Genomic DNA, 18,466 nt, shown 5'->3' on the forward strand with positions numbered 1-18,466 from the left:
CTGTAAATGTTAACAGGAGTAGCAAGTCCCTTCTCGCTCCTGAGGATGGCTCGTGATCTTTGAGCGGCTGCCCCTGGGGCCACCGCCAGGGTTCCTTATACTGCAAGTGGGACATGGAGTAAGGGGTGGATGGGGAAAGAGGGCGGGCCTTTGGGAGGTTTGATGAATTGTTTAAACTTATTGAATGGAAAAAAATGATAGATCTGCTCTATAAAGCCCCACTTAATTCATAATAATAAAAGTTTGAAAGAAAAATGCTCTGGCCCATTTTCTTATTCTGAATTTTATACCCCTTAGCTCTTTATTGTTCGAGATATTTTTCAAGCAATGAAGGAAGGAAGCTATAGAGGGGAGGGTTTTCTGAGGAAGACTTACAAGGGGCACAAGAAACTTTGGGCTAAGGCCCCTTGTGTGAATAGTTCTATGGCATCTACACATATAAGCACTTATCACATAGTATACTTTATCTTTTATTATGTCATTGCCTTGGGGCCAGGCTCATCCTCTATTTTGGTAGTCTCAATCCTTGAGACATAGTGGGTTCAAACTACTGACCTTTTGGTTAACAGCTGAGTACCTTGCCCACTGCACCACCAGGACTCCTACTACTTGATACAGTCCATCCACCTTGATTCTGTTAAATAGAAAAGCTTAGGAATTTCACTGTGCTTCTGATATTGCTGGGCAAAGATTGTGTGCCAAGGAATTCGTCTGCATGTATGTGTGGTCCCATTCATATAGACTAGGTGAAAAAACAAAAACTTTTTTAAGTTATCTAAAAGAAATGTCTTCTTGTGTCCCCCACACCTTTAATTTTGAGAAGATCTAGAATGAAATATGCATATTAGACTCACTCTGGAATTTAAATATCATGCTCAACTCTTGCATGATATATGTATGTGTGTGTGTATATATATATTATATATATATATTTTTTTCCCTCCCCTGACTGCAGACTCTCCTTCCCAGTACTTCAGGAACAGGCACTGACGTAGGACTGGTTTTCATTCTTAGACCAGAGCAAAGTATGTGCATATGGTACTTAGAATCTGCAGATGCTGAGCCTGTCCAAAATATAGCTGTTCCGCTTTCCTACTCTGAAAGAGGTAAGTAAGCTTCTCTATTCCTCCCTAGAAAGATGCAAAATATGGGACATGATGATGAAATTTTAGAACGATAAAAGTACCTATTATAAGTCTAATTTATTGAATCTGGGTTTAGTAGTAAGATGGAGAATTAGCATGATGACTGAAAGCCTAGGTAGAGACTAAGAATTCATTTATTCCTTATCCCTTGGAGAAGTAATGGAAAAAGAAGACATAATCCGTAACCCGTTAGCTGGATGTTCTAGGCAGAGGAGGCAGAGGAAGCATTGTCATGAAGGCGTGGCAGAGGAACGGTCTAATGGGAGAGTGAGGATTGTGTGGGTGCGGATGGAACTAGCATGTGGCGAGCCTGTCCACCATCTGAGATTTTCATTGTTCTGTGGGGTCCCGGGGGAAGCACAGAGATTTTAAGCTGAGAAGTGATGCAATCTGCTTTATCACAAAATAATTAATTTTTAAAAACATTTTATTAGGGGCTCATACAACTCATCACAATCCATACATATACATACATCAATTGTATAAAGCACATCTGTACATTCTTTGCCCTAATCATTTTCAAAGCATTTGCTCTCCACTTAAGCCCTTTGCATCAGGTCCTCTTTTTTTCCCCCTCCCACCCTACAAAACAATTTCTAAAGGCAGCGTGGGGTGGATTGTAAAGGGTCGGGCAGAATCAGAGCTGTCGTCACACCATTTAAAGTGAGAAATGAAGATCTGAATCTCAAGGAGAGAGATGGAGAAGAAGGGATGGGCTGAGATGTTTGGAATTGTTAGGTGGGGCCTGGACTTCCCTCTGGGACAATGGGATGTTATTGCTGTGGTGAGGTGCATGGAGTCAGTCCCAATGTACAGTGACCCAATGTACCACAGAACGAAATGTCGCCTGGCCCTGCACCAGCCTCACAGTGATCTGTGGTGAAGCCCATGGTTGCAGCCACTGTCAGTCCATCTTGCTGAGGGCCTTCCTCTCTTTTGCTGCTCCTCCACTTTACCAAGCATGACTCCTTCCCCCAGGGACTGATGTCTCCTGACCACAGGTCTAAAAGTATGTAAGACGAAGCCTTACCATCCTTGCTTCTAACTGAACTTCCTCCAAATCGATCTGTGGGTCCTTTTAGTGGTCTGTGGTATCTTCAGTATTCTTCACCAGCACCACAATCGAAATACATCGATGTTTCATCAGTCTTCAGAAGGATTCAGCTCCCCACTTTGGAGGAAGGAGTCGCTGAAAACCTTACGATGCAGAGCTGGGCGAGGCTGTGCCAAACAGCCATAGGGACAGGGTTGTGGTGGTGGTTAAATGTTTGGGGAATTGGTATGGGAAATGAGCAATTTCATGTAAGGGCATAAGCTGAGATTCCCACAGGACATCCAGATTGAAATGCCTCATAGTTTAGAGACCTGGAGTGGAGGGGGTGAGGTTAGGTATGGAGCCAATACTAAATGGATGCTTGTCTGTGAGTTTATGAGGGAGGTGGGAGCAGGGAGGGAGGGGAAAGAAAAAAGAGGACCTGATGCAAAGGGCTTAAGTGGAGAGCAAATGCTTTGAGAATGATTGGGGCAGGGAATGTATGGATGTGCTTTATACAATTGATGTATGTATATGTATGGATTGTGATAAGAGTTGTATGAGCCCCTAATAAAATGTAAAAAAAGAAAAGGAAAAAAAAAGAAAATGATTAGGGCAAAGAATGTACAGATGTGCTTTATACAATTGATGTGTATATATGTATGGATTGTGATAAGAGTTGTATGAGCCCCTAATAAAATGTTTAATAAAAAAATAAAATAAAATGATGGGAGTCTTGGGGTCTCTTTTTCCACTCTGCTAATACTCAAAGACTAGACAAGCAGGTGGAAGCAGTGTATGATAAATGGACACCCCTTCTCTAGCACCCAGGGGGCTTCTTTTACCTTTGCCACTGTTTCTCTCTTCAGTTCCTTTGTGTTTACACTCTTTTGGAGACACAAAACCTAATAAACACTTCTCTTCCTAGGAAATGAACAATTCAGTCATTTGACATAATTGTAGGGTGTCCTCGCAGACTCCAGCTTGGGCATCTCTTCTTCTTACTCTGAAGAAGAGGCTGGCCAATGGCAGAGCAGGTGCCAAATCCAGCACTCTGCCTGTCTTTGTACATAAAGGGTTTTTTTAAATTTAGTCATGCATGCTCGTTTACATATTGTCTACAGCTGCCCATAAGTAGTTGAAACTGACGGCCAGGCTCATAAAGCTTCGACTCTTTCCTTACAGAACTGGTTGTGTTTGACCTGGCTCTTGATGAGCTCTGAATTTCAGATAACTTTATACCCTTTAACCTCCTTTTGTTAAGGCTAGAAGTTTTGAGGACTTTAAATTGGGAAGTTCTTGTAAGATTACTGGTTTATTTTTGTAAGTCGATTTGGACTTCAAAGAGTTATGGCCAATAACTTGCAATTATTATTATTTTTTCTAGATCCTATCCCTGGTGGCTGTAATTTAGAGTTTGATTTAGATATAGATCCTAACATTTACTTGGAGTATACTTTCTTTGAAACGATCATCAAATTTGCCCCAGCAAACCTAGGCTATGCAAGGTATGTCTGCTTTTGATCGTCTGTGAGTAACTATTATGGAGATCCTGGGGAGCTCTCTCAAAAGCTATAGGTCTTGCTTAATAAAATTGAAATAGTGTATTTTTAATCAGTTTTGAATTGGTATAATTTAAACATTGCTACTAACATCTGAGTTCTCATTCACAATTATTATTTTCCATCTCCATTCTTAAGAACTTCATTATTTGAATACCCAGAGGCTTAAGTCTTAGAGGACTTACTGTAAAGAAATTTTTAGATAAGGTGTTCTATACCCTGAGACACTTTTGTATTTTTATAAGAGTTTTTATTATTTTGACAAAAGCCCTGCCTTGACTTTTACTTTAATATTAATGATAGCTAACATTTGAGTGCTCCTTTAGTTAACTGAAAGCTTGGTGGTTTGAGTCCACTCACAAGTGCAGCAGAAGAAAGGCCTGGCCATCTACTTCTGAAGAAAAACCAGCCATGGGAAACTGTATGGGGCACAGTTCTAATCAGACATATGTGGTGGTGGCCCTGAGTCCGAATCAATTTGACAGCAACTGGTTGTGCATCATCCGTGGCGCTGAGGGCTGTTTACGCTTTGCCATTTACCCGTCATAATTTTATGAGGAAGTGGCAATGGTTCTTGTTTTCCAGAGATTTTCTGTTGGTTGTTGGTGCTATGTGACTTGCTCACTTGCAGACCTCTAACAAGTGGCAAAGCTGGCCTTTGCCGCTAGGCCTGGCTGACATCAGTATGGGAACATTTGGCCACGCTGCCTCTCCCCAATCCTGGCTCTGCCCCAGAGATGACTGTTAAACTTCAGCTGTTGCGAGAGCACAAAACTGGAGCTTTGGTTCCTTTCTGTCGACGGTACTTCCACCACACGAGACTTACGTTCAGTTTTGTTGGTTGACTTTAGAGGCGCAGACCCCCTACCATGTGACCTTGAGACGGGCCAGGACTCTAGGTGGAGGTTGCAGTACGATGTCTATCAGTATTTCCTGCCTGAGAATGACCTCAGTGAGCAGGTGTTGCTGACGCACCTGCAGAGGATGGCCGAAGTGTCGCAGGTGAAGGCCAGTGCTATCAAGGTAAATCATGTTCACATGACTGGAGCGTCCAGGTTGGGATACCTCTGTGCTCCTTCTGAGGTCATCATTTTATTTGTTTTATTTATCATTTTGGAAGTTTTTGTCAGTGATTTGACTGTTGAGGAGCTATATTTAAGTTTTGTTAAGTTTTATTTACAAAACAAACAAAAGTTCTATTTACAAACACATAGATGCCTTTATATTGCCTTCCCCAGTTCTGCGGACCCCTGGTGGCATAGTGGGTTACGCATTTGGCTGCTAACTACAAGGTTGATCTCTCCCCCCAGTAGTGGGCTGGTCATCCCACTATTCCCCCACCCTTGCTCCACAAATACAGCCGATGTGGAGCTGTATCTTTTGGGGTGTAAATTAACTACACCATTTTTTGCTTGTGAAAGCAAAAATAAAACAAAAACAAAACCAGTCATTTCACATGTTGTGAATTCGAATAAATGACAGCCATTATAATGTCTTGATCATTTAGAAGAGTCTTTATTCAGTTATAACCAGACTGTTAGAATCTAAAAATGATTCATTGATTGCAATCCTGAGTCCACATCTCAGTCCATATTTAAGGCTGAAAAACTCATTTATCACCTGTTAGGGTTCAAGCCAGCATGAACAGAAGCAGAAAGCAAAATTAATGGATTAATTGTAACTTCAAGAAGAGTAAGCATGCATTACAAGGTACATTTCTTGTCATAAAAGAAACAATACCAACATTGATTACAACATCCTGGTTAACACAACAAAATTAACTACACCATTCAGATTACAACATCCAAGGGAACAGTATTGAATCAGAACAAACAATATATTGAAGAATGATCTAAATGAATTGCAGTGTCCAGAACCTGGGAACATGGGAGTACATTCTAAAATTAACCACCAGCAGACTTCCCCATAAGGGGAGGGAGAACGGGCAGGTCAACTAGCAGTCAACCCTCTGAGATGGGAGGGAGGAGCGGGCAAGTTACTTATCATCTTACAAAAGTGGAGTTTCTTTTGCTGGTCTGCCTCACACAGGAGAAAGAGGTGTGGTGGTTACATACTTTCATGTCAACTTGATAAATAAGTGTAGAAGTGGCGTCTAGCCTGTCAATCAGATCACAACCTGATGATGCCTCCTTTGGGGCATGGCCTTCTCATGAGGATTCTGGGAACTTCCTCCCTTTCTACCTGGAAGCAGGACACACACACTCTCTCTCAGCTTCACCTTCCTGCTGGCAAGACCCTTTGAGAGCTGGAGGAACCGCGTGGAGACCTATGCCAGTGCCTAGATGCTTTCACCACCACTGGATCCACAAGACTTTGCACCCATTAGCCTGTGATGTTCCTGCATTTTGCAGCTCAACATGTAACTACTATGCCACAGAGCTCCCGTATCTATGGTACAACATTTACAATTCTGATCTAGAGTACTAACAACCAAAAATCCGAACGTACATATTTGCCTGTGTATACTCACATTGTTGGTTGTCAGTACTCTTGATCAGAATTGTTTACGTTATTGTGTTTACATACCACAACAAACAGACCCACTGCCATCTGATCATTTCTGACGCGTAGCAAGTGTCCAGGACAGTTGCCCCTGTGGGTTTCTGAGGAGTCAATTGTTACAGAAGCAGAAAGCTGAATCTTTCTCCTGGTGAGTTCACACTGCTGACCTGAAGGTTCGCTGCCCCATGTGTAATCCATGACGCCACCAGGACTCCTACTATCTACTGTGGTTGACCCATCTTCTTAGGCCCCTCTCAGAGCCAGCCTGCCTTTGGTTGCATTTTGCTGACTTTGCCCATATTAAATGTGGCCTTTTCCTTCACCCGTGTTAGCATGTCTACTGTCTAGTATGTGGCTCTCCCTCTCATTCCTGGTAACCATCAAAGAATGTTGCTCTCGGTATGTAAACCCATTCTTTCTTCCTGGTAACCATTAAAGAATGTTGCTCTCGGTATGTAAACCCATTCTTTCTTAAAAGTGGTGTCATACAATATTTTCCCTTGTGTGATTGACTTTTTAAAATCAGCCCTCAGAAGCATTATTCTGTATTGTTACGTAGCATTCCATTGTATTTATGTACATTTTGTGTATTCACTCATCCATTGGTGCATACTTAGGTTGTTTCATCTTTCTGCTCTTGCGAATAATGCTGCAATAAACGTGGGCATTCTTATAGATGTTCATATTACTGCTTTTATTTCTGTAGGATGCATACCTAGGAGTGGGATCGCTGGATCACATAGTATTTCCATTTCCGGCTCTCTGAAGAAGTACCATTCCATTTTGATAGTGATTGTACCATGTTGCAATCCTGCCAGCAGCATATAGCCCTGGTGGTGGCACGGGGTTCACACATTGGACTGCTAACCATAAGGACAGCACTTCAAAACAACCAGCCACTCCATGGGAGAGAGTTGGGGCTTTCTACTCCTGGAAAGAGTTGCAGTCTTGGAAACTCACAAGAGCAGTTCTACCCAGTCCTACAGGATTATTATGAGTCAGCATTGACTCTAGCAGGGTTTAGTGTTTGGAGATCAGCAGTATGAGAATCCCTGTGTCCCTACAACCCCACCAGCATTTTTAAAAAAATCAGTATCATTATTGTCAGAATGAGATAGTATCTCACTGTAGTTTCAATTGGCATCTCTCTAAAAGAAGTGGTTCTCAACCTTTCTAATGCTGTGACCCTTTAATACAGTTCCTCATGTGGTCACCCGCAAACCATAACATTATTTTCGTTGCTACTTCATAACTAATTTTGCTACTTCTTGAATCGGGTGACCCCCGTGGAAAGGTCATTCGACCCCCAGAGGAGTTGCAACCCACAGGTTGAGAACTGCTGCTCTAAAGGCTAATGATTATGACCATATTTTCATGTGTTTGTTAGCCATCTGGCTAGTTTCTTTGGTGAAGTGTCTGTTTAAATTCTTGCTCCTCCTTGTACCCCCCCCCCTTTATTTTGGCAGGGGGTGGGAGGGTTGGTGTTCTCTCTATTTAAATAATACTAGACCTACAGAAGAATTATGGAAGATGATAAAGTATGTTAATACACAGTACAATGCTGCTCTAATAGTAAAATATGAGGATAACATCTTATGCTTAGATTTCTTTTAATACATGGTTCAAAACAATAGATAACATTGTGCACTATGCAAAGAAAGATGAAAAAGTCAATAGGCATGTATAAAATTCTACTCTTAAGCTCCAAGTGACTAAGATGGCAGCTTGAGCAAACTCTGAGAAGGGCAACTCAAAGGCTGCGATGGGCTCTGCTATTTAAAGTCAGGAAGCACCTTCTTTGCTTTCTGAGTTTGTTTTACCAGAAGATTCCTCAGGAGGTCAGATGCAGATTTGCAACCAAGTGGAAAACCGTTTCCAGGAAAAAAATCAGTGATTCCTGAGGAGAAGCTGACTTAGTTTTTCTGAATAATTCTACGTGTGACAAGCCTAGACTCCTTAGACTGTTATCTTTGATAATGGCATCCTTGGCGGCATGGTGAGTTACACATTGGGCTTCTAACTGCAAGGTCACCAGTTCAAAACCACCAGCTGCTTGGAACCCACAGGAGCAGTTCTGCTCTGCTCTGTAGGTTCACTGTGAGTCAGAATCAACGTGGTGGCAGTGAGTTGGGTTTGGGTTTGGAGCTGGCATAGATACTCTCACCTCTTCCTCACCTTGCCCCGGCCTTTATACTTCACACTGTCACACAATTGAGAGGGAGCTACGGTACTAGTTAGGTGCTCTTGAGCAAGTTTCTGAATGTCTTGTCTCAGTTTGTTGGCTCTGTAATAGGGGAAACAATAGTACTACCTGCCTAGTGGAGTTGGTAAGGAGGATTTAAAAAGCCAAGTGTTTAAAAAGGCCTAGGCACAGAGAAAGCATTCATACTTCAGCTATTATTATTTCTACTTGTTATTGAAGTGGTAAAGTTTTTCTATTGATTTTAGACATTAGACTTTGCCCCCCAAATTTTTGCAGTCTGTAGTTTGTTTTTGTTGTTGGGAAAGTCTTTTGATAAGCAAAAGTGTTTAATTTTAGGAAGTCCCACTTAACTAGTTTTATCTTCTGATATTTGTACAGTTTTACTTATATTTGAGTATGTTTTTATGCTATCTATATGTTATCTTCTAGTAACTGTACATTTTTAGCTTTACAGTTAAATCTTTCATCCAGTTTGAATTAGTATTTTTCCTCTCTGTGTCTAGTGTGAAGTATGGCTCCAGTTTAATTTTTATGTAATGGACATCCAGTTTGTCAGAACCATTTGTTAGAGAGCCTCTCTCTTAGATTGTTCTACGATTTTAACTGTCCAGAACCCCATGGACTTACTTCTGGGTTCTCAGTTCTATTCCATTGATCCATGTACCTGTAGTTATATCCAGTGCCAGGTAGTTTGTTTTTTAGTCATTTTATTGAGGGCTCTTACAGCTCTTATAACATTCCATACATCAGTTGTATCAAGCATATTTGTACATTTGTTGCCAGCATTATTTCCTAAGCATTTCTACTTGAGCCTTTGGCATAAGCTCCTCTTTTTTCCCCTCCCTTCCCCCTCTTACTCTTGAGGAATCCTTAATCAATTATATATATTGTTATTATTATTTCGTATCTTACACTGTCCATTGTCACCCTTCACCTACATTTCTGTTATTTGGCCCCTTCAGAGGGGTGGAGCTATATATCCAATCTTGTGATGGGTTACCCCTTTCTCACCCTTCCTCCTCCCAGACCATGCCTCTACCCGGATGTTACTGCTACTCGCACCACTTTTCCAATTCCATGTGTCGAGAGGTCTTATCTGTACCAATGTGTGCTCTCCTGTCTAGCCAGATCTGTGAGGTAGAACTGGGTCATGGTAGTGGAGGTAGGGGGAGGAAGCATTCAGGGACTAGAGGAATGATGTATGTTTCGATGGTGTTCTACTACACCTTAGTTGAGTCATCCTTCCTTATAACCGTTCTGTGGGGGATGTCCAATTGTCTACAGATGGGCTTTGGGTCTCCACTCCATGCAGGCAGCTCTGATTACTGTGACTGTATTGCGAATTCTGAGGACCAGGAGGGTAAACCCTTCTACTTTGTTCTCTTTCTTCATAACTACTTGTCTTTTCAGGTTTTCTTTCCATATAAAACAGGAAATTAGTTTTTCCATTTCATGAAAGGGTGATGTTGGAATTTGAATTGGGATTGCATTGTATTTATAGAGCATTGTAGGTAGTATTGATAGTTTCATAATGTTAAATATTTCAGTCCATGACCATGGTATGTTCCTCCATTTATGTAGCTATCTTTTGGTTTCTTGCAGTAGTGTTTTATATATATTATATATATTTCATGTATAAGCCTTTTATATTCCTGGGTAGATTTATTCCTATATCTAACCAAGTGCTTTATATAAAGGCCTTTGATCCTTTCATCAGCCACCGCTATCGAGCTGATTCTGACTCCCAGCCCCCTCCAGTACAGGTGGAACTGCCAGGTAGGGTTTCTGAGACTGGAACGCTTCAGAGCAGTAGAAAACCTCTTCTTACACCCCCAGAGCAGCAGCAGGTTGTGAATTTCTGAGCACATAGCCCACTATGCCACCAGGGCTTTGCGGGGTTATTAGAAATGGTATTGGTGAGCCCCAATAAAATGATTTTAAAAAGAAGAAATGGTATTGGTATTATTTTCATGATTTCCTTTGTGGAGTTCTCCTTGTAAGAGTAGAGGAATCCAACTGGTTTTCTGTATGATAATCTTGTTCTCTGTCAAGAACCCGTCTATTCTGTGTCTTTCTTGTTCATTTGTTGGGGTTTCAGGTGCTAGCCAATAAATGCAGCCAAAGTAATAAATAGAGCTAGGAAATCTGCATGAGGAACTGGATTGTCCCAGGGTACCTACGGATCACCCCCAGATTAATTTTAATTGCTTGTAAAGAGAAAAGAAAAATGACTTTAAGATGGATGTGATCTGATGGTCTTCACTTTGTCCAAGTGGATCAGTGTGGTTTATGCGCTTATTATGTAATACAGCATGAGATCACTGCTACCATCTATGGAGTATTCTTACAAAAATGTTTAACATTCAGTCGTTGAGGTTTCCAGTGTATAAGAAATACAGGTGATTAAGGAACAAGTTGGACACCTTAAAAACAATTGGGTAACACATTCTGATTGTGGAATATTCTCTAAGACATGGACTTAATCTCAGAAATCATTGTGTTGCTGGAGGATGGGTAGAACAGAGTGATGGGCTGCGCTGATAAAGTTAGAGCCCTGCAGTTGGAGGAGCAGCGTGGAGACCCACGCCAGCTCTCAGATGCTGCCACCACGACTGGATCCACGACATTTTCTACCCAACTGGCTTGTGATCTTACTGCATTCGGTGTCGTTGCATGCGTTGCATGAGTCTGAAGAGGAATATACAGACTGGTATCGGACATCTGGGCTAATATCAGACTTATGGACTTGATCTGGCCTGGACTGGGATGCTTTCTTAATGTACAGTTGCTCTTTATGTAAAACTCACACATTTAAAAAAAGAGAGATGGGAAGGTCTGTTGGAGGTGCACAGAGATAGAAACGTGCTTAGTTGACTGCTGGCTGAGAACTTGGTTAAAAGCTGTAAAAGCCTTTGGAAATTTTAGAATAGGACTTTGATAGGTAATAAGAAATTACTGTTAATTTTCTTAGATAAGCCAGGGCATTTATAAAAGAACAGCTGTATGTTTAGTATCTTGCTACCCAAAGTGTGGAAGATGGATGAAGTGCATTGACATAGGAATCATGTTATAAAACCAGAACCTCAGGTATCACATCAGAACTACAAAATAAAAATCTTCATTCTATAATACCCCCCAGTACTTCACAGGCACATTAACTTTGGAGAAACATGGGTTTAGAATGTGCACAAGAGTTATTTAGAAGTAAAATGCCTTAATATTAATAACTTCAAAGTGGTTCAACAGGATATTTTGAAACTGTGTAAGTATTCTAGCAGGTTCATAATTCCTGAAACTCTGATGTTTTATTTTTCTCATATTAGTAGGAACTATTTATTGTGGTTATATAGGACATCTGTCTCTTGTATTATATATATTACCATCTGAAAAGACCTTTTAATAAGAAGTTAAGGGACTACTGTATAATGCAACCAGATGTAATATATCTTATTTCAGAGACTGTTGGCAAACTATTGATGAATACCCTAGGAGAGGGGTTAGCAAGCTGACTATCCCAGTTCCATAGCTCGTAGTAATGGCAAGCCTTTTGGACCCTTTCTCCGTGGAACCTTTAGTGGCAGGCATTGTGCTGTGGTCAGAAGAGAGTAGTGAACAAGATAAATCAGGCTTCTGTATATATGCAGCTTACAGTTTAGCAACTGAGAGGGAAAAAATTACTTTGCCCTAACTAGCATTAACTTTTGATCTATCATTTACTTCAATCAGCATTTGATACCATATAAAAACTTTTGTGTAAACTCTCGTTCATGTTATTACACACAAACTATGGGTTGGCCCTTCTACAAAACATAATGGATCGGTATGTATTATAATAAAATGTCACATGGAATCAAAACGGAATAGTTTTTAAAAAATCTATATACTAATCACACATTATTCTTATTGTCGTCAGGTGGCTACCCTCACAGCTAATGAAAGGACAAGTGTTCACTTCTCCTCTCTCTGGGTCCAAGGTGTAATTTATAATGTCATTGTGTGGGACCCACTTCTAAACACATCTGCTGCTTATGTTCCTGCTCACACATATGCTTGCAGCTTTAAGACAACCGAGGGCAGTTGCTCTTCTTTTGGTAAGTCTATGGATTTTTAAACGTTGAAGTATTTTCTTTGGTTTTGGAAATCAACTAGCAGAGAACTTAAAACTATTCAAAATGGTTTTGCTCTGCTTTTTATTCATGTATCTAAAAGTTTTAGACTCCTCCGTAATTCCATTTTTTAGATGCGGGGGCCATAGCAGTGAACAAACCAGACAGTATCTCTGCCCTTATTCTGCTATTCCTAGGTGGGGGGACTTTCCCATTTTGAGGATTGCGCTGTACTTGCTGGAACCCACCACCAAATGTCCATTTGAAAACCGTGATTCCAGTGCTCTCCGGAGTTTGGGTGCAAAGCTTATATCTTAGGATGATAACTCATTACAGGTCTGAAATAAGCAGAATGCAGAGATTTTAATCTTTTGGGGGCTCTATTCATGTTTTTTTAAGAGCATTTTATTGGGGCCTCTTATAGCTTATAACAATCCATATAGCAATTGTATCAAGCATATTTGTACATGTCGCCATCTTTATTTTCTAAACATTTACTTTCTATTTGAGCCCTTGATATCAGCTCCTCCTCCGCCCTGTCCCTGCCTCCGCCCCCTCTCGCCTTGGGACCCATTGGTAAATTATAAATTATTATTTTCATAGCTTACACTGACCACTGTCTCCCTTCCCCCACAGTTTCTGTTGTTCCTCCCATTAGGGAGAAGGGAACTGTATTCTTAGAAAAGTGATAATTTGGTGTATGTATCTATTTATTTATACATATATACCTATGTATTGTATATATATCACATGAACTAAATATATATGTGTGTGTATGCACACATTTATTATACCCTACAAATTCTAGTTTTTCTCAGTATTTCTTATTTAATTACCTGAGGGAACTTGAAAAGTTCATGCAAAAATTCTGTTACCTTATCTCTGTTTTTCATGAGCCTTTTGACCCTCCTTGTATGCCTCATGGTTTCTTCATCTGAATTCCCTGTAAGCCTTATGACTTACTCTGATCTGTAGCAGGTTTGTTAGGATTTTTCGTGTGAGATTGTTACAGGTGTCTTTTTTTTTCAGAACTTAAGTTTTTATGCTTGTTTCTAAGGAGTTAAAAAAGTCAACATACTGTCATTGTGTTGATTCCGCTGTTTATCAACCCCATAGAACAGTGTAGAATTTCCCATGTGGGTTTCCAAGACTAACTCTTTACAAGGGTAGAAAGGCTTGTCTTTCTCCTGCACAGCAGCTGGTGGTCTCAAACTGCTGACCTTGCGGCTGGCAGTCCAACACAGAGTCACTATGCCACCAGAGCATAGGAGGATGACAAATCAATGAGCAAGTTCTCCACTTAGATAAGGAAGGCCTAGTTTCTGAACTGTAATGTTACTAATACATTAAGAGCCCCGTTAAGCCTCACAAGGGTTAAGCACCTGGCTGCTGACTGACAGGTTGGTGACTTGCAGCCCCTAACTGCTCTGTGGGAAAAAGGCGTGACAGTCTGCTTCTATAAAGGTTGCATCCTTGGGAATTCTATGAGGGAATGCTACTCTATAGAGTCCTATAGGGTCTCTTTGAGTCAGAATTGATTTGACTGCAGGTTTCATTTGGCCTTTGCTTAATGTAATTTATACTTAAATTTGTATCTAATATATATATTTGATCATGTTGGAATTGGTAAGGTTTTAATATATAAGTAGTTTGTATATGTGTGAGTTTGAGTGTAATAATACATGTTCTTTTACTTGAATGCATGTTTGGTTTTGAATTTTTCTTTTTTTTTAAACAGTGTTATTGACACATACTCCACACATTATACAGTTCCATAGTTTAATCAGGGCTAGTTTTTCAATAAATTCATAGAGGTCCTTTTGCTAGTGATTCTGAGAAATTCCATGTCCTCAGTCCATGCTTTTCAGGATCATTCTGGCTGCCCTTCTCCCAAGACAGAGTTGTTCATTATTCTGGCACCCACGGGATAGTTACTATTCTTCATCAACACCACCATCCAAAGGCACCAGCTCTTTAATTTTCCGTATTCATTGTCCAGCTTTCCTATGCAGGTGAGGTGATTGAAAATCCCAGGGCTAGACCAGGTACGCCTTAGTTTCCAAAGTGACACCTTGACCTTTTGACACTTTAAAGAGGTATTTTCCAGGTGATTTGCCATGGTTTTGAATTTTCCAAACATCAATGGACTCCCATATACTCATCACTCAGCCTCAACAAGTCTTGACTCACGGCCATCATCTTGCTCTGGCTGTACTGCCACCTTCTCTGAGTCTCCAGCTCCCTTTATTACTGCATTATTGTAAAGCAAATCCTGTCATTGCACTATGAAGATCTTACAAATAAGCTCTGTTCCCCACCCCACCCCCAGTCTCACCCAGAACCATCAATGTACTTAGTTCCTTAACAGTATACAGTTTCCAGGCAGTGGGAATCCTCAGGGGTCTCAGTTTAATAGTTTCTTTCAGGTACCATATAAGGTGTATACATTACTTTTATTTGGTATGCCTCATAATCTCCCTTAAAAATAGTCTTTCTGTTTCCTCCACCCCACCCCCCCTTCATTTGGTCAGCTGGTTGAAGAAACATTATTACTTGACTTAGGCAGATTGTTTCCTCTCTTCCCCTACCCTCTTGATTCAAGCATGTATCTAGGTTATAGTGTATAAAGGAGCCCTGATGGCATCGTGGGCTACACACTGCACTACAGCTGTAAGGGCAGCGTTCGAATCCACCAGAAAACCCGTGAGGCTTTGTGCTCCCATAAAGATTTATAGCCTTGCTAACCCACAAGGGCAGTTCTTTGCCCTACAGGGTTGCTCGAGTCAGAATCTACTCCGGCAGGGAAGAACATGGTACCCCTCTGTTAGGAAGCATTTATTTTTTTGGCGTTTTCCTTTTGTCCCAGCAGTAGCCATTGATAGTCATTGTCTAGGTATAATGAATATTCCAAAAGGATATTTAAAAATTAGTTTATGTATATATGGAATAAATGTTTATTTTTTTCATGAAGTTTTTGTCTATTAATTAAATATGAGACATACAATTATGTGTGCTATTTACTAATAATAATGTTCTTTATTTGTAGGAAGTGTTTCTACCAAAGTGTTCTTTACTCTCTTTGCCCTGCTTGGTCTCTTCATCTGTTTCTTTGGACACAGATTCTGGAAAACAGGTATTGCATCTGAGGGGCTGCTATTGATAGCCCGTGTAAACGTTTTTCATAAACGTCGCTGGGTTTTATGACCTGTAAGTAGAGTAAGCAGCTGTTTTGATCTTCATTGGTGTGTGGCTGGGTTTTTCTCATAAAGATTTTGTTGGGTGGTTCTGCATTTCTGTTTTTTATCTCTTCTCTCAATGATGGAGTGGAACGTCTTCATATTTAAGAGGGGAATAAAGTTCAGTTTGTGTTATCAACTGCTTTTAGATGAGAGAATATTTGAAGTGTACAATGATGTGCTAAGCAAAAAATAACCGATACCTTGCTGTGTGCCATTTTGTTTGGGAATATAGTAAATATTTTATTTTTGCCTACATGACTATTGAAATTTAGTGTAGAATTTCAGAACTGACTCTTATGACAAAGGTGCTATTTTTCTTAGAAGTATAAATACATTCCAATGAACTATGAAATCGACAGTTACCCATTTCATAACTGAAGCTGACCTGTATTTTTAAAAGTGCGCTTTGTAGCTAACACTTTTAATATTTTATCCATTTAATAATGTTTACTCCCAATGACTTCTTAATGTCTCCTCTTAGCTAGTAATTTCTCTTCTCTAATTGCTCTGATGTATAAGTTCTGGGAGTTTGAACATGTATTGTTATTTATAGAGTAGATATTTGAATTGTATTATAAAAGCTCCTAACTGTAGCTTCTTTTCTCTCTTTCTTTCCTGGTGGTTTGCTCTAGAATTATTCTTCATAGGTTTCATCTTCATGGGATTCTTCTTTTATATACTGATAACAAGACTGACACCTATTAAATTTGATGGTAAGTAAAACTCTGTAGTCTAATTGGTTGTTCACACGGGAGGACATTACTTACATGCCTTACATCGTTTGACCAGTCGTGTGGGCAGGGACTCCTATCTGTGAAAGAAAAGGCCACTTCTCCTGGTAAACTATTCCTTCAGACCTGATTGTTAATCTGCATGTGCAGGGTAAATTCCTTAAGAGATTTAGCGTTGGGCCCCAGATGTGTTTTCTTTCTTTTGTTCTTCTTCTTCTTCTTTTTTTAAGAAATCATTTTACTGGGGACTCTTAGATATGTTATAACAAACCATACACCAGATGTGTTTTTAACAAACGCCTTCCATGAGTCTATAGGTAATACTCTAATATAAAAACTTAGAGAAATGAAGGGTTTTATTGATTATAAACTTATGTGATAGGTTGAAGGTAGGAAATTTACAGAGATCAAAGTGTTAAGGTTATCTTTTCCTTAAAAGTAAAAACCCTTCTCTTTTGCCAACACATTTAACAGAAGGCTGATCAGCTCTGCCTCCGAGTTGTGTCAAGCCAAGTCTGTCACCTGTCCTGGGAGGCCTAGCTCCCTGGCAAATTTCCACATGTCAGTCCTAGAAGAGGGCCTATTCATGCTTGTGGCCTGAAACCACTGCAGAGCCCCTGGTGCCTGACCAAAAGAAAGGCTGGGGCTGGCTCTGGCTCCAGTATTGCACATCTAAGCGTGATTTTGGGATGATTGCTACTGACCGAATTGCTCCTCTTCTCCCTTTGTACAGTTCGTCTGATTCTAACTGCCGTGACTGGGAGTGTTGGTGGAATCTTCCTGGTGGCTACGTGGTGGCGATTTGGAATCCTCATGTTCTGCATGATATGTGTTGGACTAGTGCTGGGCTTCCTCATCTCTTCGGTGACATTCTTCACTCCACTGGGTAGGAGAGGGGGGACGAATCAGCGCTTCAGAAACTTGACTTGATTTGACTTTCTAGATTCAATTGGAGTTGCCGGGTGGTAGAGACAGTTAATGCTTTCCTTGCTAACAGAAAGGTTGGTGGTTCCTGTACGTTCAGAGGAGCCTGGGAAGAATGTCTAGGGATCCTGCTTGCTCAAAGTCAAAGACTTGTAAGCCCTATTAAGAAAAGGAGAAGAAAGCCCCATGGAGCAGTTCTAGCTGCATATGTGGGGTCTCCCTGAGGGGAGTCTGATGGCAGCTAACAATACAGGGCACTTAGCAGCTCAGGAAGGGCTCTGGGAATTTCTCAAGCTAATTTATTTTCAACTGGCTTAATTTGTAAGTTAACTTTCCCCCTGATTGGACCTACTTTCCATCTCGGTTTTCTAGTGCCGCTATCAGAAATACCACTAGTATTTCTCACTAGGCTTCAGTATTCCTTGAATGTCTACAGTCCTGGAGACAAGGACCTTTCCCTAAAGCCCCCAGGGAGAGGGCATTCCTAGAGATCTAGCACTGTCTCAATTTGGGCTTCCAGCCTTCCAAACAAACAGCTTTGTTTGTTAAAGACTTCTATAAATAGTTAACCATCTCCACACCCCACAGGATCTGGTCTACCTTGTCCTGTAGCGTCCCTGTGAGTTGGAATCAACTCAGTGGCAGTGAGTTCAGAGTTTTGGAGGCATTCCTTGAGATCTCTGTGTCTTGGCATCAGTTTTCCCCTGGATCTAAGAGGCTCTTAGGAACCCCAGATCAAAAGGACACTACTTCCAGCTCATCTTTCTTGATGGTATGGTAGTAGGTTCCTTTGCTCTCTGCTGTCGTCTTTATCCTTTTTACTTGTAAATAAAAAGATGCCACAGGCCATATCCCAGGGAAATTCCCCGTACATCTGGACTATGATGGAGGTAAGAGTGTGACAGCTCACCTCTAATCTCCTTGTTGGTTTATATCATATCACATCATGGCATTGGGTCCATGCTGGGGGTGGGGTGGAGGCTCCATTACGTAACTGCTG

The 18,466-nt window shown here is 40.8% G+C and overlaps 2 protein-coding genes across 8 annotated transcripts in view; one reads left to right on the top strand and one right to left on the bottom strand.

Moving 5' to 3' along the window:
• Window positions 1-18,466, top strand: part of TM7SF3 (transmembrane 7 superfamily member 3) — a 36,718-nt gene that overhangs the window by 12,024 nt on the left and 6,228 nt on the right. For both annotated transcript variants that reach the window (XM_075551952.1, XM_075551953.1), the window contains 7 exons: window positions 956-1,106; window positions 3,566-3,686; window positions 4,592-4,763; window positions 12,380-12,557; window positions 15,619-15,705; window positions 16,444-16,524; window positions 17,276-17,428. In XM_075551952.1, coding sequence (XP_075408067.1) covers window positions 956-1,106; window positions 3,566-3,686; window positions 4,592-4,763; window positions 12,380-12,557; window positions 15,619-15,705; window positions 16,444-16,524; window positions 17,276-17,428 — 943 coding nt within the window. The remainder of the gene's footprint in view (window positions 1-955; window positions 1,107-3,565; window positions 3,687-4,591; window positions 4,764-12,379; window positions 12,558-15,618; window positions 15,706-16,443; window positions 16,525-17,275; window positions 17,429-18,466) is intronic.
• The window catches only part of FGFR1OP2 (FGFR1 oncogene partner 2), a 55,366-nt gene continuing 42,380 nt past the window's right edge, over window positions 5,481-18,466 (bottom strand). The window contains exon 6 of one of the 6 annotated variants that reach the window (XM_075551962.1): window positions 5,481-11,154. In XM_075551962.1, coding sequence (XP_075408077.1) covers window positions 10,933-11,154 — 222 coding nt within the window. In that variant the 3' untranslated portion in view covers window positions 5,481-10,932. The remainder of the gene's footprint in view (window positions 11,155-18,466) is intronic. The other 5 variants (XM_075551960.1, XM_075551958.1, XM_075551959.1 and 2 more) reach the window with 5 other exon arrangements.

The sequence above is a fragment of the Tenrec ecaudatus genome, chromosome 6 (assembly GCF_050624435.1).
Source record: "Tenrec ecaudatus isolate mTenEca1 chromosome 6, mTenEca1.hap1, whole genome shotgun sequence".
Lineage (NCBI taxonomy): Eukaryota > Metazoa > Chordata > Mammalia > Afrosoricida > Tenrecidae > Tenrec > Tenrec ecaudatus.